Source organism: Saxophila tyrrhenica (genome assembly GCF_035928015.1).
Source record: "Saxophila tyrrhenica strain CCFEE 5935 chromosome Unknown scaffold_25, whole genome shotgun sequence".
Lineage (NCBI taxonomy): Eukaryota > Fungi > Ascomycota > Dothideomycetes > Mycosphaerellales > Extremaceae > Saxophila > Saxophila tyrrhenica.
In genome coordinates this window covers 38,432-57,291 of record NW_027041757.1, presented here as the reverse complement: position 1 = coordinate 57,291, position 18,860 = coordinate 38,432, and the positions used below count along the sequence as shown (strand labels likewise).

The window sequence follows — 18,860 nt, the reverse complement described above, 5'->3', positions numbered from 1 at the left end:
GCATAGCGACTGATCAAAGGCGAAGCTTCCTCCGCGCTCCGAATGTCTCATTCTGCAAGGATTAAGGTCCAAATGCTGGAGGTCGTGGAGCAGATCGTCTGATCGTGGTCTGCCGACAGCATCATGGAGCTCAGCCACCCGTATTATTCATGCCGGTCACTCCGTTAGGTCTCGCGGCTGAGCTTGGCCCGTTGGCCGACTGACGGCGCTTAGCTGGATCATGGTTATCCTGTCACGCATCGGTTAGCATGTCAATTCACCTTGGACGGGAGAGACGTTTAGGATTGTGTGAGCGATGCTCATATCTGCTGTCACATACGTCCAAGCCCGTGCTGGAGAAGCTGCGCTTGTTAGCCGCCGCGTCTTCAGGCTTCGGAGCCGCCTTCGCCTTTTTAACGCGTGTCGGCCGCGTTTCGCCGTCTACGAAGACGTCGGCTGGGAGATCGTAGCTGTCGCGTATTAGTGTGGACCTTAAATGGAATTGCGGGTTGGGTGATTGCTTACTTGCGCATGTGCTTGACACGAATCGAATGCAGTTCGGGGTTGTAGTTTGGCCAGTCCATGCAAGTACGCCTGAAATCCTGAATTGGATTTGAGATGTCCAGAGAGGCCGCACCTAATATTTCAGTCAGCGAATTCCCATAGATGGACCCCTAGAGTACTCACCTTTCGTCAACCCAATGCCCATGTAAAATGTAGTGGTCCAGATCATTCGAGTCCCGTTCGTCTCCGCTGGTGCTGCGCCGTTAGTTTCAGGGACGTGCTGACCATCTGCTTCCGTCTGCGCTGCGGACTGAACCACGATATCGTTGGCCTGCTCGGTGGTCTCCGTCTTGATCTCCTTGACTTGGCAGTCCAGACTTCCTTCGAGCGTCTTGTTCATCTCTTCGTCGTTCTTGCATTCGTGAACACGGAGGAAGCCTTTGTTGAAAGGCTGCACAAGCTCAACGCTCTTAGCATCCGACACCTCAATACCAGCGATGAGCCACTTGACCTTCGACTCAACAAGGCCAGACCAGGCTTGTTGCGCTTCCTTCGTCTTGCCCGCGGTGATGACGCAGATGTAGTGCTTGTAGGCATCAGTAAAGAAGTTGTGGCGCTGGAAAAGATCCTTCCATGGGCGATTGTTGTCGTAGATGCTTCTCACAATGGTTTCGGCACGCTCCATCTCTCGCATGAGAACCTTTCTGGTAGATGGGCCGATGGTATGGCAAGCGTTCATGCGAGGGTAAGCTGGGGTGATGACCGGCATGAGATGTCGCTTGTCGCCCGGGTAAACTGCAGGATCCCATTCACGGAGCGTCAGAGGCGCATCCTCATGGTTCTGAAGCAGGACCGGATTGGGCCAGTTCCACTTTCGCATCAAGAAGAAGAACTTGAGGATGATGTTGGGAGCCGCTGCTCTTGGGTAGAGCTGGCAGATGCGAGCAACCATCATGGCATATGCGACACCCCCGGGATAGCCGACGATGTTGCCGTAAAGCGCACGCTGCTTGGCCCACAGCTTCACGGCACGCAGTGCCATCCGGAACACTTTCGTCTGAGGAACCAGGTCCAGGATCCGGCGGGTCACTCGTGTACCGTTCACACACCGCAGATCTGTCTCATTAAGACCACGAAGCAGGTTGAGATCGTTGAGCTCCTGATTCTTAGGCACGGAGGAGAGCTGCAAGCTGCAGAAGATCAGATCCACCGAGACACCGCAAAGGTCCAGCTTAATGATTGGCACACTGATCCCTGGAACTGGTGTGAGCTCGGTCATCTCCTCTGGCTTGAACTCCTTCTTGAGCAGGCCTGGAATGTGCTCAAAGAAGTGGTCTCTGTTGACGTGTTTTGGAGCGAGCATGAGCGTGTCAATATCGGACTTTGGGCCGTATACACCCAGCTCGAAGCTGCCGAAGGTGAAGATCTTCCCGCCGGCTTCGCTGAGGATGCCCTGAGGTAGTCCCCTCTGCTTGCCGACCAGCACAACGAGCCGCTTCAGTACTTTCTCTAGTCTTTCCAGCACGGTCCGTCTGCAATACGTCAGCATCACTGACCTCGCAGCATGTGCAAACCCCACCTACCTTCTCTGCGTCTCCTCTTGCGCCTCAAACTCATTCCGCGACTTCAACTCTTGCAGCAGCGCATCGTCGAGCTTGAGATCTTTGGGTGTCGGCGGATCGTTGGACATGGTGGGCGTCACGCCCAATCTCGGATCGCTCGCCATCGTTAGGTATTGCTGCTTCCTTACCGTGAGTGCGCTCACAGTCGGCTCTTCACTGTCAATGCTCGTCTCGGCCAGGCGGCAGCGTTGGAAGGGTGAGAAGGCGGACTTTGCGTCCTGACATGTGTTAGTAACCTAGGGCTATCTATATGTCAGAACACGATGCGACGGCGGTTTGGGAGCCATCGTGGTGGTGGTGGGAGTTGTTCGGAGAGCTGCTGTGAGCCGTTGATTCTCAAGATGTTAGCGTGTGGGACGGGCCGATCACCGACCTCTAGTTCGGAAGTCTTGCCGAGCGAGTATGCGATTGACATGTGAAAGAGTTCAAGATGTGCCTACAGTGTGGAGAGCATTCGTCGTTGGGTCATGAGATAAAGAACACAGCACGGCATCCGTCACTTGGTCTGAAGCTGTATTCAATTCCAGTGCAGACAGGCCCTGGCGAGAGGGTCGCGACGGCCAAGCGTCGATTAAATAGTCACAACGTCGTGAATATCGTCACCGGCCAGACTCAATCTGCCGCCGCCGTTCCTCCCTCACATCAAACCCAGACATCTGTGCCCGACCAGGTGCTCGCATGGAAGCAGGTACAGGATCACGCCAGACTCCATCCCACGGCTGCATAGTCTGTGTCTGCCATGAAAACTTCCTCGAAATACCGCTTCGTGGGTAACCGGACGACCCGGAGCCGGAGCCTGAGGTCTGTGTTCCTGCTTCGTAGTAACCTGAGACGGGTGTCCTGTCGTCTTGGTCTTGATCCTGGCCCTGCCAGTCGATTCGGAATGTGCTCTGAGAAAGATCTGGTGTCGTGCTTGGAGTCTCCCGGTTCAGAAGCATGAGCATTTGCTGTCGCTGCATCTCCTCCTCGCTGATGGCCTCCGAGGTATGGCCTCCAGGCTGGGGCGAGTGACTCGGCGATCTCGTTGATGTCGGCCACATGTTCTGGACGTAGTTGTCGTAAAACGCTGTATCCTGATATCGAGGCACCAAGGTCTCCGTACTCCTGCTGTCTTCAGGCTGGACAGGGAGCGAGCTAGGTACCATGCTCCGTCGCGGTCTCACGCGTCCTGTCCTGTGGGATTTGTAGAACACCAGCCCGCTGTATGCCAGAATACCAATGACTGCAACGGCTGTGGACAGATATGCTGGGATATTCCAGTAGTAGCGCTTGTTGATAAACAAGCTGTATAGTACGGTCAACAGACCAACCGCACACGATACGAGGCTTTGTAGGTAGACCGTGTTGGCATGGAACTCGGCATCGCGGACAGCGAAGGTCAACAGTCCGGTGAAGGCGAACCCGCCAGCTAGTATGGCGACCGCAAAGATTCCAATGACCTGCTTCGACACTCGAAGCTCGTCGTCGTGTATGAACGTTGCCGGGAGCATGAGGAAGCTTGAGTACCAGTTAGCAACGCGCACCGTTCTTTGATAATAGCACACTACCTACCCTCCCAGTATCATGGTCGTGGCCACAACGGCCAACAACCGCCAGTACCAGGCGACGTCATCCCGACTTGTGCTCAAATCATCGATTGTGGCCCTATAGTTGTGCGCCCGCGGCCTTCTAGGCAGGCGCATGCGCCTTATGGCATCCAGTCTCGCGGGTGGTGACCGCAATGCCTCCTCTTACGTCCTCTGTTCCAATGAATGTTTGTTACTGAAGCAGGCACCTCTTGCAAATGAACAAGTTACTTTCGCTTTTTCGTTCAGCCGGTCGTACAGATGGTCGTTCCTTGAATCGTTCGCGGCGTGCTCGTAGGGGTTCTTGGTGTCGTTGCGCGAGTCTCGATGGTCTGGCGAAAGGCGCGCTTTACTGTAGACAAAAGTACAACAGTATGTATCAGTATCACTGCAGTGTAAAATACAGGAGCAAGGCTCAATGAAGAACGAGTGGCAGTACGGTGGTCGACACCCTGGCAAGACGAGATGGCACAGTTCGCGCTAGGCGAAGACTCTCAGCTCCAACCATGGGACGCGCGCTGAAGGATGACGACGGTGCATTACATAGATGCTGGACAGTACTCGAGCGCACGTCATAATGGAGTTAAGCTCACGGAACAGGTACAGGTGCAAGCATTGATAGTTGGTGCATTCCTCCGAAAAGATGTGAAGTTGCACTCGGATTTGAAGGCTGAGCTGCGCTGACTGGAACACAGCCACAAGGCAAACTCCAATGCGCCGTTAGGTCTAGGGCTGATGTGGGAACACGAGTGGGTGGACTAGGCCAGCCAGCGTGGCATTCAAAGACACTACATCTCCAGCATGTCCCATCAATATTGGCTTACTACTTCCAAAAAGTGTCCGTCCAGACAATCAGAACTCCGCTACAGCCATCAACGTCAGCAAAGACCACATCTTCTTCAAAATCGACAGTCATACCTTCATGCTTCACTCCTTCCCACAGCTCATTCAGCTGCTGGACCACTCCCTCTTCCAGCGGGCCCTTCTTGATCTGAGCCAGGTTGTTCTCCAGCTGCTGGATCCTGCTCGCCCCAAGAATGACCCCATCCTTGTCACTCAGAGCAGAATGATACACAATCCACCGGAGCGCCAGCTCATCCATCCCCACTCCTGCCTCCGCTGCCATCTGCCGCAAGCGCTTGACGGCTTCATGCATGCTCGGTCTATCGTACCAGCCGCGGAAGTTGGCTGCTTGAGCAAAGCGCGAACCAGCCTGGACACCATCCGCGGTGAAATTAGCAAGCAGAAAGCCTCCTGCGAGCGGGCTGAAGGCGTTGAAGATCATGTCGTGCTTGCGAAGCAGTGGGAAGAGAGTCTCTTCGTAGCCGCGGCAGAGTAGGTTGTACTGTCCCTGGAAGACAGAGGGCTTGACGTAGCCTTCTTGCTCGGAAATGGAGAGCCATTCTTCGATCATTGAGGGTGGGAAGTTGGATACGCCGAGCTAAGGGACGTTCAGCGTCGCAGTTGTTCAAGCAGATAGGAAGACGTACGTGTGTGAAGGCTCCCTTGCGATAGTGCTCGTCGAACGCCTTGGCTTGCAAAGCGATAGGCGTGACATAGTCCGGCGCATGGCAGTAGAGGATATTAACGCTCTCTACACCAAGCCCTCGTAGACTACTGGCTAGGCTCTTCTCGATGGCTTTCGGGGCCAGCGAACCTTCTCCGTTGGCTCCAGGATCGATCTTCGTGTCGATATTGAAGTCTTTCGGCAAGTTCGCACTGCCGATCTTCCGTTCGGATTCGCCATTCTTGTAACGGGCAGCTGTGTCGAGCTGGTTGATTCTAGCGTCCTTGAGTGTCGCCTTGAGGTTTCCAGGGTCCAGGTCGTTGATGTTGCCACAGATGAGCCGGGCGGGCATGGTTGTAGTGAGCGGTGGGCCAGGCTCGGAGGAGGGAAAAGGGATATGGAATTGGTAGTGATCTCAGAACATAGAAGCCGAATGTCGGAAGTAGTGCTTACCGTATGCACGAGTGGTTATAGTTATGTCAAGTCTCCTAGTAGCCACCGTTTATATACCTACATGTACCTGAAACTTCTTGGACTGGAGGTTGTGAATGCAATAGTTAGTAAGATAGGAGGCTGGAGTTATGCATGCACAACAGCTGGCTGAACATTCGTCATACAAATAGATCAGTGTACAGCATGGCATTGTTGCTATCTCCTCATGGCAACGTGCTACATCAAATACTTGATATTGATGGTAGATGTGGTGAAGGTGTTGTTGTCCGGAAGGAAGGTGCTGACTCAAGTCTATGACGGCGCGGGCCAGTCTAGGCCGAGGGACTTCCCTTGCAGACACCACCTCGTTCTAGCTAACCAACAAACTAATTCTTTCTCATGCTATCCTCCGAGTTGACGACGGTGATGAAGACACTCTCCAATAGCTGCGGCTGAAGTTGTCGTCAATCCAGGACAGGAACTTAAAAACCATCACCGACAAGCGACTACCTTACACGATACCACTCAGCATCATGGACGCCTCTATCGAGCGCGAAATCGCCAAAACCTCCCCCTCCACCCCTTTCCGCGCCACCCCCAATTACATCCACAAAACCTGGGCCAAAACCTTCCAGTCCCGGCCCGAACTTTACATCCGCCCGCAGTCCCTCGACGAGATCCAGAAAGTCGTCACGCTCGCCCGCCGATGCCGTCGCCGCATCGTCGTCGTGGGATGCGGGCACTCGCCGAGTGATCTGACGTGTACATCGTCTTGGATGGTGAACCTGGACGATTACAGTGGTGTGTTGAAAGTGGATGCGCAGAAGAAGACCCTGACTGTCGCGGCGGGGATACGGATATGGCAGCTCAATGAAGAGGCGGCGAAGTATGGGTTGACAGTGCCGAATCTGGGGAGCATTGACGCGCAGAGCATTGTTGGCGCGATCGCGACGGCGACGCATGGGAGTTCGCTAAGACATGGTATTTTGTCGGAGAATGTGCGGGCGCTGAGGATTGTGCTTGCGAACGGGCAGGCGGTGAGGTGTTCGGCGGAGCAGAATCCGGATTTGTTTCGGGCGGCGTTGATATCGTTGGGTGCGTTGGGGATTATCACGGAGGTGGAGTTTCAGATGGTGGAGTCGTGTAATGTTGAGTGGGAGCAGAAGTTGGTTGGGCTGGATGAGATATTGACGCGGTGGCAGACGGATCTGTGGACGCAGAAGGAGTTTACGCGGGTCTGGTGGATGCCGTACATGAAGCGCGCGATCATTTGGTCGGCCGACAAGACGACTAAAGAGCGACGAGCGCCGGAAGAGACGTGGTATGGCGGGTCGGTGGGGTTCCATACCTACCACAACCTCCTCTGGCTGTCGAACTATATCCCTTGGATCCTGCCGGCTGTAGAGTGGTTCGTCTTCGGCATGCAATACGGCTTCAGCACCGGCAACGCCACCACAGCCGTCGAAGAGATCCGCGACGGCCTCCTGATGAACTGCCTCTACTCGCAATTCGTCAACGAGTGGGCCATCCCGCTCAGCAAAGGACCCGAAGCCATCTCCCGCCTCTCCGCCTGGATCAACGGCGAAGCCGGCAGCGACATCCCCTTCAGCTCCAAAGGCCTGTGGGTGCACTGTCCCATCGAAGTCCGGGTGAGCGACAGCACCTACCGCGCCTCTCCCCGTCCGTTCCTCGACAACACCTGCGCTGATGGTCCAACCTTATACCTTAACGCCACGCTCTACCGCCCTTACCTTCAGGACCCGCCGTGCCGAGACCGGTACTACGAAGCTTTCGAGTATCTCATGCGTGAATTGGGCGGGAAACCGCACTACGCGAAGAACTTCTCCTACACCAACGCCGAATACCTCCAGCAGGCCTTTGGATCGGATCTGGAGAAATGGAAGGGCATCCGCAACGAAGCCGACCCGGAAGGCATGTTCCTGGGCGAATGGCACCATCGCGCGCTCGGCCTAGGCGAAAGATCCGAGTTCTCGCACCAAGAGCGCGAGGTCTCCCGCTCGAAAGCCCCGAACGGAGGACAAGTCTGGATGGGCGAGATCAGCTCCGCGCGGTCCCGGCCGACGGAGACGGAGGCAGAGTTATTCGAGACCAAGGAGAGCAAAGCCGAGTCTCCGAGTGCGAGTTCGAGTGGCGAGAGTTTTGACATGATGCACGGCGCGGAGGCGGAGAAGAGTACGGTGTTTGATGCGTTGGCGAAGGAGGGGGAGGAGGAGGGGTTTAGGTATCATCCGGGGGCGAAGGAGACGGTTACGGGGACGACGGTGTTCCATAAGATGTGAATTGACATTTGGAGGGATGAGGGGAGATGATGTTTGATGTGTTATGCCGTGATGATCTATCTAGCGGGCGAGCTCGCGCTCTACTCAATCTATGGCTTGTTTGCCTGTCCTATCTCCAGCTCCTTGCTAGTCTTCGTCTTCGTTCCGTCGCAACCAGCACCGCCACCCTCACCCCCTCCCCACTCTCCCTTACGAAGAGCTAGCACAACCCATCATCGTAATCCACCCCATCAAACAAGCCCAACACCACATCCAGCATCGCCCCTCTCAGATCCGTCGCGTTCGCGTTCCGCTCATCCTCCGTGCCGCCGAAGATCCTGAGGTCTCGAGTTGATGGGTCTTCCTTCTTGAAGGGGTTGCTGTGAGTACATGTACTTCGCTCCGCCTTGGAGATTTGGTAGGCTGTGGGAGTCGGAGTGGAAGTGGTTGTGGTGGAGGGAGTGAGATAGCTGTAGCCCATCGACATGGCCGTCGGCATCGTCGTGAATGGAAAGGATGGAAACGATGAGAACGACCGCATCGATGGATCCGTCTGTGTGGACTGCACCTGCATCTGCGCCTTCCTTGCAGCACGATGCGGTCGATGTCGCACTCTTTTGCGATTCTGTCGCTGGCCCATGTGGTAGGTCTCATCCATACATGTACCCCCATCTCCGAACGCAAGGGAGTGTGATCGTGCCCGTTCCATCTTAAAGGAGTGTCCTGTCTAACAATAAAAAAAGAAGCAGAATGAGTGACCGACCTTTGACTTTTATACTTGTATGCTCGTGAGAGTCAGAGCAGGCTTCTACCAACCTAACCCATCCCACAAAAACGACTCACCGATGTCGCAAACGCCGCGCCCAACCGCGGACTCATGTGACGAGGGCGCGTGTAGTCACGTTGCCTAGAGGGAAAAATAGGAAAAGTTTGCTAGATGCGTGGAAAGGTGAGGTGATTTTTGGGCAGCAAAGCGGATGAGTCAAGCTGGAAGCGAAGCGTCGGCATGACTCGGCCTGCAGCGAAGCGACGCCCACGCCACGACGGGAGTCTCCTGGACGGTGGAAGACGGGGGAAAATCGGGATATCTCGTGACAGCGAAGATAGCTATGTAGAGATGAGTCGTTGTGGTGTCAACAGGTGTCATCATATGCCTGATGAACAGGCGGGTGTATCTAGTATTACATATTACATGTACCCAGCATCACATGCAATGCACATCGAGTGACATGCGCCTTTTTGACATTAATAGTGGCCTGTCGTCTGCCACAGCATATGCACCGAACATGTCGCCGTCGTGGTCGCACGCTCGCTGCAGCCTCCCAGCGTGGTGGCACCTTCTGGGTGCACGGCAGCGGGTAGATCCTGATTAAAATATCCTCCCCGACACGGACATCAATCATCGAGAACGAAAGTCTACGCCTTCGCGATCGTGCCCCATATAGGTGCTTTAATGACGCTGTTGCTCTTTTGCGCGCACACCTTCTGCCCGTTCTTGGTCTTGCACGGGTGGTTGGCGGGCGTCATGTTCGTCTTGGCAAAGTTGGTGATGCGGTCGTAGGGTCTGTACATATACACATTAGCCTTCATCTTCATACTCCACACGCAAAAAAAGAAGGTGTACTCACGGCTCACCAACACTCGGATCCGTGTACGAGTGCTCCAGCCCCAGCACGAAATCGCCCATGCTCTCGTAGCTCTCCATGTGCCAGCCAAACGTCGTGTTGCCGCAGGCCTGGTACGTGTCTACGGGATACGCTTTGGAGCCCGTCACCCACGAGCCGCTGCAGGATTTGGTCGCTTTGCCGAGGGGGTCGGGGTCGTGGACGGTGAAGGTGAGGGTCACGTTGCCGCCGAGGACGCGGGCGATGCTGAGGTTGGAGATTTGGAAGGGGAGGCCGGCGTTGTTGGCGGCGGCGGTGGTGAGGGTGACGAGGAGGGTGAGGAGGGTGAGGGTGGTGGTGAACATTTTGCTGGTGGTGTGTTGTTGTATGAAGTCTTCGCTTAATGCCTCCGTGTAGTGATGTCGTCGATTGAAGTGAGGTTCTGCGGGTTGTATTAAGTATTGCTCGGTGAGGTAGTGTGACGTGCACCGCCCAGCAATCTAAATCGGTCAAAGAGTTGGTGAAGTCGGGACAAGGAAAGCTGTATTAGTAGTTGAATGCACGAACAACAAGAGAAGAGGACGGCGACAAAGGAAGATTGTGGTGGAAAGCGCGATCCTTTAGACTGACGACAAGGTGAATCGTGAATCCTCTGGCGTGTTTGGGAACCCCGCCCGCCTACCCTACCCACCTGCGAGTCGTTGAAGCCGCTGGCGTGTGAAGACTCACGGTGCACTCGGTGGATGAGATCGACAGGTACACATCTGTGCATATCGCCAAGCTTTGCGAGAAGTAGGAGAGGTCGCACGCAGCTATTGGCTGGGTGCAATCTTTGAAACCAGCCATTGGAAGCGATCAGACGGCCTTGACGTTGACCATGAGCGCAAAGTGTCGTCTTCGTGCGTTGTTTGCTGCGCGGGACGATTGGTGAGGGAGCATTTACCTGTATTCGGCCGCTGTCCTTGGCCCTGAGCAGGATGGATCTGATGGATGCGCAGCAAATCTCTTTGTGCCGTGTTCCTGCAGCGAAAAGACAGGAATAGGGGGGGCTTTCGGGTGGTCGCCCGCCGGATCGTGAACGACGGTGATGGTGTAACAGAACACGTCGAACCGAGAGTCTGCCGCATTCTAGGAGAAGTCGGCCTAATGGAGCGCGATGAGGATAGATTCAGCGCTGGCTCCCTTCAGATAGATGATGCTTCAATCTACTCTCTGCCGTCTCGAAGGCTTCGGCGCTTGCATGGAACATGGTCGCAAGACTGTAGGAGACTGCATCCCCTCTGTGCGACTGCTCGAGAAACGCTGGAGGGCGCCACAGAGTTGAGTCTTGACACGGAGGAGAAGGGGGAGGGGTTATTAATAGAAAGCGTGGAGAAGAAGCGTGGTGGGTGCATTTCGCGGTGCAAGGAAGGAAGCTGTGGAAGGAGGAACAACCCGAACACCTTTCGATATAGATTATATAAGAATTCGAGCTGCTGAAGAAGAGGAAGAAGGACAACGAGATGTATCCTAACGCCATGAATAGCATGTAATACTGCAAAGTCAGCGGAGACAGCTCCCACCTGGGGCAGTCTCTGGAGATCTAGCCTTTTGATTCGCGAGCGGGATGGCTTGCTCGTCCAGCTTATTAGCTGAATAGATACATTGCTGTCTTCACACACCACCTGTCACATCCACCGTTGTCACCGCCAGAGCCACCGTTAGCAGTCATATTGAAGAAGCACTCCTGACAGTTTGATAGTAACAGGCACACGGCCGGGTGGAATGGCGCGTTGAGCAAGAATAGAACAGAGAACCCCCGCGCACCGACCAAGGCCACTGAGACAGGCCCATCGCGTCCACTTGGACATACTGGGCCCTGGTGCGCTGCTCGATGCGGTGGCCCTTGAAGCCGGCGACGCGCAAGATCTCTCACAACCAGCTGTTTCCCGAGACGCAGCACCCTGGTACGATCGAAAGAAACTCTGTCAGAGCACCAGTCCACCACCGCTGACACGCCGACATCAGATCTCCCTCTGTCGCCGCGACCCCAGTCCCGCAGCCCCCGCCCTCAGGGTAGCCCCAACCTCAATCGCAGCGCGACAGTCAGCGAACGGAATTTCAACTCCACATACGCCGGCGGTACGTGGGACCGCAGGAGGGGGTCAGGGACACATTGCTAACCCGCTTGAGCACACAGACAGAAGGTCTATTGCTATCGAGCCGGGCTTCGACCAGAACGTCCCCTTCTCCCCAGACGACTTCCCGCAGGCCTCGCCGCCATTGACCGGAGGGCTTTCCCGGTCGCAGACGGTGTCGAGAAGAGAAGGCGCGCGTAGGAACGAGTACGCGGAGCCGTCGCCAGCACCGCTGTGGTCGCCGGATTTCGTACAGCTGCCGACGCCCAGCGAGCAGCCCGAGGCCCAACCGGAGTATATATACGAGGTCGCGGCGGAGCCCATGAGCGCGCAATATTCGACAGCCCCGGGCAAGACATCGTCCGACAGCGGACACAGTCCCGCCAATCTGGATCGCTGGTCGCAACGCCGGCTGCAGCGGCTGAACACCGAACAAGGCTTCCGGGAGCAGAGGCAAGGCGGCGCGCAGGGGGTCCTGAGCCCTCCGGGGTCGCTGAGCGAGCAGCAGGGCTACAACAACGCACCCTATCCAGCACAACCGCAGGAAGCACAGCCACAAGCAGCCTATCACCAAGCGAGTCAGCCGCAGCCGCAGCATCCTTCAACGCAGCCGTCCACCTATCACAGCTCGCGCACGGTCCCGTCGAGCCACACCAACACTGGGCTCGCTATACATACCCAACCGATCAGCACGTCCTCTCGCGGCCCCAACTACACTTCTCAGGAGTCCTTGCAGCAACAAAACTCCCAATACTCTCCCCCGGACGCCGGCGCATCGTACCTGTCACAGGAAACCTCCCGACCGCAACTGGCGTCATCGCGCAGCTACAGCAACCCACATCAGCAGCAATCGTCCGCAGGCGCCGAGGAGCCGTCCATGTCCTCGAACAACAATGGCAGCTTGCCAGCACCACGAGCGCAGCGTTCGGGCAACTCGAACCGGCAGAGCATGCACAATGGATTAAACTCTCGGGAAGGCTCGGCTCTCGGCGGGCAGAACGGCGGTCAACAGGGCGTACCTGCTTTCAATGCCTCTGTCGTCCCCGCCGCCAGCCAAGGCATGCCCTCGCAGGCCACTTCACAGGGCAAGTCGGGAGACGTCACCGTGGGACGAATAACGCCACAGCCCACGCAATCCAGCGAAGACATGACCGAAGAGGATGTCAACCAGCTGATTAAAGATCACAAGGAGTTGCGTATGTCGAATATTCCCACCAACTTCACTCATATCGATACTGACGCAGGTGACAGGCGAGAAGTATACCAAAGTCAAGAAGTACTACTTTGAAAAGGAAGACCAGGTCAAGCAGCTGCAGAACAGTCTCGCCCACCAACGCCTCTCCCAATCACGAACATCACTCGACGACAGCGAATACAGCACACGCTTCAACCGACTCGACGGGCTGGTTGCGCAATTGGCCTTCAGTATTCGTAAGAGCTGGAAGAGCGTGCCGCAATGGCTGATGGGTTCGGTGAACCGGGATGCGGTTGCGACTGGCAAGCAAGAGATGACAGCGGCTGGCAGAGCCTTCATATCATGCTGGATCGTGTCGGAGGTGTTCGATAAGATCTTCCACCCCGACCTGGAACCCACACTCTCCGCGCAGCTCAAATCGATACAGACCAACATTCGCCGATCGGCACCACCCTCACAAACCTCGGAAGACGACGAGAACCTCACTTCGAAAGTCGTCAGCTGGCGGCTGTCCACTCTTGAAGGTCTGCAAGAGTCACTTCGCTCACCGTCATGCGCCGACAACCGTACCTACCTCACCGAGTCGCTGCAAGAAGGCCTTTGCAGCGCACTCGCAACCCACCTCCACGACCCACCTCCTTCCGACCTCGAGGGCGGTGTGCACATGATCGTCGAGCTCGTCGTCAGCATCGCCATCCACCTCCCCCTCGAGAGCCGCGACGTCAACATCCAGTACTACATGCCCGGCCACAGCATCCTGCAAGACCAGATGAAGCTCGAATCCGGCATCCCACCGCTCCAATACTCCGCGCTAGACGACGCGGCAGAGCGCTCGAGCATGCGCAGCGCGCACAGCGATATGACGGACAACACCGAGGGCGGGGGCGGCAATGGACACGGCGGTGGCGATAAGACTTCTAAGGGGAGGAGTATGTTGAGCGCCATCACCGGCGGGAGCGGTGGCCGCGAGAAAGAGCGCGAGCGCAAGAGCTCCGAGCAGCGGAAGCAGGCGGCGGGCGCGACGGGGAGTTCGAGCAGTTTGAATCGACCCGAGAGCTCGCAGGGGGTGAGGGATATGCCGCGCGTAAGGATGGCGGCCGGGATTGGGGTTGCGGTTCGGGGCAGGAGCGTGTTGGTGAAAGCGCCGGTTTTTGGGACGACGTGATGATGGTTTGACTGTGAGCGTTGGAAAGAGCGCCTGCGGTTCGGTTCTACGAGGTATAGATTGCGCAGCGACGTGTTTCTTCACTTCTTGCGGACCGCGAGAGATGGGTCGCCGCCACTGGATCTGAGCGACCCTTTTTTGGGATGAAGATGATGATGATGGGAGTGGAGCGGGTTGTGTTGGGGCTTCAACTTTAGCGATACCCTTGATTCTTTTTTTTCTACTTGGCCATTGGAGATGTGATGATGGATGCTGGGACGGCTGTGTTTGTGTGTGCAGTTGGGCGTGTCGATGTGCTGCACACGCGTGAGTCACGGGTAGATATATGCACAGGACAGACAGACAGACAGACAGACAGAACGGATGAACGGGTATGAGTGGATACGGATACGCGTATAGACAGACGTTTCTTGTGTGACGTTCAGATCGGCTCTCTCGTCCATCCCCTTGTGCTATCTGATGCCTGTGCGATGCTCAGGGTCAGATGTGTTTCGCCTACTCTGTCTGACTGTCAGAGCAATGCTACCACAATGGCCGAGTCGCTCGATTGATGGTGGCAGCACATGGGAGAGCTCTAGGTACCTCTACCCCTCTATCGCATGCGGTAGCAACACATGTACATGCACATGTACCCCCTTCGCTTGATCGCTGTCGTGTGCTGCGTCGTGCATGCGGTGGTAGCAAGCAAGCAATCAACCTCATCGCTCCCTGCGAGTTCTGCTCGACAGCATGTCCTCCTTTTCACCTTCCTGCAACTCTACATGAACATAGAAACATGTATGTATACGAACCATGTATCGCCGTCCACCAATATTCCAGCAGCTCCCTCCTACCCCTCCTGCTCCCTCAACTTGCACAGGGTCGAATGTTGGACTCGATGCTGAGGAGCTGCAGACGTGTTTCCGCTTCACCCGGGAACGATTTCCGGAACACGTGCTCGAGGAGGCTGCGTGGCAGGGGGGATGCTCCTACACCACCCTCTTACGAGTCAAGGCGAATCCTGTCATGGACAGCAGTCGAGAGCCCGCCGAACCCGAGTTCGTCGTCCAGATCCGCCCCGAACGCCACGCCATCACCCCTTCAATCGGCAGGTATGCCAGGGAGTGGTACGCCGACCTGGCTCCCGAATTCGAAGAACTAGACTGGTTTGTTCCGACGCGGACGATTGCGATGTACCAGGTTTGCCGGATGTCGCTCCTCCCAGGAACAAGGCTGAGCGAGGTACTGCCGAAGACTTCTTCGGTTGATGTCGCGACGAGGGGGAGGTTGAGGAGTGTGCTTGAGGGGCTGGCGGGGTTTCATGCGAGTTCGTGGGAGTGAGGTGTAAGCGAGGGGGAACGGAGAGGGTGTTCTGGCCGTATCGGATCGAGTCTTCTCGAACGGTTAAGGTGGCTGGAAGCTGGTCTGCCGACTGCTGCGCTCCGGGCAATCGCGAAGGGGTGTAGGGCAAAGGTTGAAGCACCGCACTGGACGTCTTGCCGCTGGTGCTCACGCATGGCGACCTCATTCCGGCCAACATCATGGTGCATCCGGAGACTTGGAGGGTGTCCGGATTCGTCGACTGGGCGGAGGCCGAGTACCTACCGTTCGGGCTGAGCTTGTATTGCGCTGAACGTCTGCTTGGACGGAATGCTGGCGGGCGGTTCGTTTGGTACGACTGCGCTCGGGAGCTGAGGGGGGTCTTCTTGAGTGCTTTGATGGATTGTATTCCAAATCCAAACGATGAGACGGTGCGAGAAGCCGTGGTTCTTGCGAGGGATGTTGGGTTCTTGCTGTGGCATGGTATTGCGTGGGATGTTGAACCGTGTCGTTGAGCCTGGGAGGGATGAGGAGGAACTGGCTTACCTTTGTGCGTTCCTTGGTGAACCACCCGGCAGTGCGAAGGCTTTACTTTAGCTCTATCCATTGTGCCTTAAAATGTGAGGCGTGTTCTCATCTCACTGACCGTCCGCCTTCGGCTTCGCCAGTCCAGCAGGCTCTGCATCCTTCTTGAACTCATCCCACTCTGGCCTGGGAATCTCCACACCCTCTGACACTCGAGCGTACGTAATGCCGCCTAACCTGGCCATGGGCCGGAGCACCTACGCATCGTCAGTCCATCCACCACTAATATCATTCTCATATCCAGACTCACATTAGTATCCAACTGATTCTGCTCCTCATTCAACGCATCCTCCCGCGCCCAAAACTTCACCCCTTCAATAATTGCCAACACCCCCGTCCTCTTCCCCGGCGTCGCCCGGCTCTCGTACTCCTTCGTCTCCAACAGCTTGCCCTCGACACTAAACACCGCCTCTCCAACTCTACTGCATTTGACATCCTGACACTCCATCGGCGTCAGACCCGTCAGTGCCCATTCTGAAACCCCGTACGGCGCGTTCACGGAGCTGGCATTGGCTGCTTCAAGGTAGTGCTCGCTGATGATGTTGATGGTGCATTCCCCCGAATCGACTAGATTCCGCAGCGAGTCCTTCGCCTTGTCGAACCCGCCCGCGTAGCCTATGATGAAGATCGGCGGGTCGTGGTTGATGACCTGCGTGTACGAAAACGGGGCCAAATTCGTGCTACTCCCGTCTTTGGACCGCGTGCTCACGAATCCAATGGGTCGGGGGATGATGGCGCTGATCAGGAGCTTGTAGTTGAAGGTCGCGGGTCGGCCGTCCTGGTACGGGTCGATGGGGATGTGTTTGTGGTTCTTCCATTCGCCATCATCGTTCGAGCCTTGGCCGGGTTTCCAGTCCGGGTTCTTGGTTTTGTAGATGGTCCAGGAGCCTTCTTGGCGCCAGTCGACGCGGGAGGACTCGACTTCTTTGAAGTTGCCGTGGGGGTTGCGTTTGACGTGGTGTTCGCTGGGGCTATCAGTGTGGGTTCTTCTGTTATTTGGGGCGGGAAACGTGCGAGTCCATCATCTGCTCGTGAGCATTCTGTTCGTGGGGTTGGGTTGGCGCCATGTTGAGAGTGAATGAGATTTCTTGTAAGGGAGAGTTGGAAGATATCTTGATGGGAAGATGAACAAAACTTCTTTGGGACGATTGAAGCCAAATCTTTGTACGCTTCTACGTCATCACCGTCAGACTGTTAGACAGTACGAACAGCTTCGACACACGCATTGGAAAACGGCTGTTCGAAGAGACAAGTCTTCAGTGGGACTAACACTCAGAAAGTTGAACAACACATTGTGTGATGACTTCGTCTGTGTATTGAATTGATTGCCGTTCGCGAAGCTGAGACTCGCATTGTGTTTCCGTTACCCCTCCCATCTCGTCCCAATGGGCGTGGTGGGGCATCGACAGCCTTATCTCAGCGGGCCCTCTAGGACATGAACTGACAATGTTTCCATAGGAATGGTTTACTGTCGTCTGAAAGCACCGTAATCATGCCTGCCGACTACGAGACGTACGAGCTCGGAGACTGGAAGCTGAAGAACGGCGGCATCATCCCAGACGCTCACATCGCTTACAAGACACTCGGCAACCCGAGTCTCCCTCTCGTCATCTATCCTTCCTGGTACTCCGGCCTCATCTCTGACAATGAATGGTTGATCGGCGACGATAAGACGCTGAACCCGAAGAAGTACTTCATCCTCATCACAGCCTTGTTTGGCAATGGCCAGTCGTCCAGTCCAAGCAACAAACCGGATCTCAAGCCGTTTCCGGAAGTGCTGTTCTACGACAACGTGAGAGCGCAGCATAAGCTCGTCACGGAGAAACTGGGCTTCAACCATGCTTTTGCTGTGCTCGGGTGGTCGATGGGCGCGGGACAGACGTACCAGTGGGCTACGCAGTATCCTGACTTCATGGATGTTGTCGTTCCATTCTGCGGAAGCGCGAAGACCTCGCTGCACAACCAGGTGTTCTTGGAGGGTGTCAAGAGTGCTGTGTTGGGCGGCAAGCAGGCATCATCTGGTGGTGTCTGTAAAGGTGAGGCTATCCAGGGGCAGTACCGGTCGTGGTCGGAGGAGGAGCGGAAGGTCGGGCTGAAGGCTCTCGGTCGTGTGTATGCTGGATGGGGCTTCTCGCAAGCTTTCTACCGAGAGAAGTTGTACGAGACCGTCCTCGGCTTTAAGGGTCTTGAGGACTTTATGGTGAATTTCTGGGAGGCTTGGGCGTTGTCGAAAGGTGAGCCGTCATTTGTGCTCGTCACTCGGACGAGCGCTGACCATGGTAGACCCGGAGAACATGCTGGTGATGTTGTTCACCTGGCAAGCTGGAGACTGCTCAGCCCAAGAGCCTTACAACGGCGATTTCGATGCGGCAATGAAGGGCATCAAAGCCAAGGCGCTGGTGCTGCCGGGCAAGACAGATCTATACTTCCGTGAGCATGTCTGTTAGGTCCATGGGCGGACACAACTGACGTCCAGCAGCTCCAGAAGACTCTGAGAACGAGGTGGCACATATGAGGCCAGGAATCGGAAAGTGCATTCCATTCCCTTCAATATGGGGCCATTGGGCTGGAGGTATGACCGATCGTCCTCAGCCGATCGAGTTCGCCAACTGACATGATCGCACAGGCCCAGGACAGAGTACAGAGGACGTCAAATGGCTTGATCAGAAGCTGCACGACTTCTTCGAGGAGAGCAGTATGGAAGAGACGAAGTCGTCTCTGCCGCAGTCTGGTGGAGAGAAGTCGGTGGGGGTTCCTGGTTGATGCTGCTGTGGTGTAACGAACAACAACAAATCGTGTAATGTACATTCCACGCGCTTGCTTCGCATTTGCGGCTATGTATCATCTCGTTCATTTCACCTACCCGTGTTGTGACATTGGTGATCCTTCGAGGCTGTGCCAGCATCCTGCTCGCGCTCCAATGCGAGCACACCAACAAGGCGGCCTGAAGAACCAACAAGCGGCAAGCTGCATGCCGTGTCCCGGGTGCCTGCAGAATAAGGCCTGC

The 18,860-nt window shown here is 55.9% G+C and overlaps 10 protein-coding genes across 10 annotated transcripts; 4 read left to right on the top strand and 6 right to left on the bottom strand.

The window, feature by feature from the left end:
- Positions 1–130: 130 nt before the first annotated feature.
- Positions 131–2,209, bottom strand: PAP1 (polynucleotide adenylyltransferase; the record flags this gene model as incomplete). The annotated part of the gene is made up of 5 exons (XM_064807851.1): positions 131–229; positions 320–449; positions 505–616; positions 667–2,015; positions 2,067–2,209. The coding sequence occupies 5 exons, from the start codon at positions 2,207–2,209 to the stop codon at positions 131–133; spliced, it is 1,833 nt and encodes a 610-aa protein (XP_064653929.1).
- Positions 2,210–2,704: 495 nt separating this feature from the next.
- LTR77_010633 (uncharacterized protein) lies at positions 2,705–3,670 on the bottom strand (the record flags this gene model as incomplete). Its single annotated transcript, XM_064807850.1, has 2 exons — positions 2,705–3,602; positions 3,657–3,670. The coding sequence occupies 2 exons, from the start codon at positions 3,668–3,670 to the stop codon at positions 2,705–2,707; spliced, it is 912 nt and encodes a 303-aa protein (XP_064653928.1).
- An 852-nt stretch (positions 3,671–4,522) lies between these two features.
- LTR77_010632 (uncharacterized protein) lies at positions 4,523–5,529 on the bottom strand (the record flags this gene model as incomplete). The annotated part of the gene is made up of 3 exons (XM_064807849.1): positions 4,523–4,533; positions 4,589–5,111; positions 5,161–5,529. 3 exons carry the CDS (start codon positions 5,527–5,529, stop codon positions 4,523–4,525), a joined length of 903 nt encoding a protein of 300 aa, XP_064653927.1.
- Positions 5,530–6,142: 613 nt separating this feature from the next.
- ALO1 (D-arabinono-1,4-lactone oxidase) lies at positions 6,143–7,909 on the top strand (the record flags this gene model as incomplete). The annotated part of the gene is made up of 1 exon (XM_064807848.1): positions 6,143–7,909. One exon carries the CDS (start codon positions 6,143–6,145, stop codon positions 7,907–7,909), a length of 1,767 nt encoding a protein of 588 aa, XP_064653926.1.
- A 199-nt stretch (positions 7,910–8,108) lies between these two features.
- Positions 8,109–8,387, bottom strand: LTR77_010630 (uncharacterized protein; the record flags this gene model as incomplete). Its single annotated transcript, XM_064807847.1, has 1 exon — positions 8,109–8,387. The coding sequence occupies one exon, from the start codon at positions 8,385–8,387 to the stop codon at positions 8,109–8,111; it is 279 nt and encodes a 92-aa protein (XP_064653925.1).
- A 917-nt stretch (positions 8,388–9,304) lies between these two features.
- LTR77_010629 (uncharacterized protein) lies at positions 9,305–9,857 on the bottom strand (the record flags this gene model as incomplete). Its single annotated transcript, XM_064807846.1, has 2 exons — positions 9,305–9,452; positions 9,517–9,857. The coding sequence occupies 2 exons, from the start codon at positions 9,855–9,857 to the stop codon at positions 9,305–9,307; spliced, it is 489 nt and encodes a 162-aa protein (XP_064653924.1).
- A 1,508-nt stretch (positions 9,858–11,365) lies between these two features.
- Positions 11,366–13,969, top strand: LTR77_010628 (uncharacterized protein; the record flags this gene model as incomplete). The annotated part of the gene is made up of 4 exons (XM_064807845.1): positions 11,366–11,438; positions 11,500–11,613; positions 11,672–12,805; positions 12,861–13,969. 4 exons carry the CDS (start codon positions 11,366–11,368, stop codon positions 13,967–13,969), a joined length of 2,430 nt encoding a protein of 809 aa, XP_064653923.1.
- A 792-nt stretch (positions 13,970–14,761) lies between these two features.
- Positions 14,762–15,289, top strand: LTR77_010627 (uncharacterized protein; the record flags this gene model as incomplete). Its single annotated transcript, XM_064807844.1, has 1 exon — positions 14,762–15,289. One exon carries the CDS (start codon positions 14,762–14,764, stop codon positions 15,287–15,289), a length of 528 nt encoding a protein of 175 aa, XP_064653922.1.
- A 617-nt stretch (positions 15,290–15,906) lies between these two features.
- LTR77_010626 (uncharacterized protein) lies at positions 15,907–17,079 on the bottom strand (the record flags this gene model as incomplete). Its single annotated transcript, XM_064807843.1, has 3 exons — positions 15,907–16,050; positions 16,104–16,824; positions 17,063–17,079. 3 exons carry the CDS (start codon positions 17,077–17,079, stop codon positions 15,907–15,909), a joined length of 882 nt encoding a protein of 293 aa, XP_064653921.1.
- A 266-nt stretch (positions 17,080–17,345) lies between these two features.
- On the top strand, positions 17,346–18,616 carry LTR77_010625 (uncharacterized protein; the record flags this gene model as incomplete). The annotated part of the gene is made up of 4 exons (XM_064807842.1): positions 17,346–18,087; positions 18,137–18,283; positions 18,333–18,425; positions 18,480–18,616. 4 exons carry the CDS (start codon positions 17,346–17,348, stop codon positions 18,614–18,616), a joined length of 1,119 nt encoding a protein of 372 aa, XP_064653920.1.
- Positions 18,617–18,860: the final 244 nt, after the last annotated feature.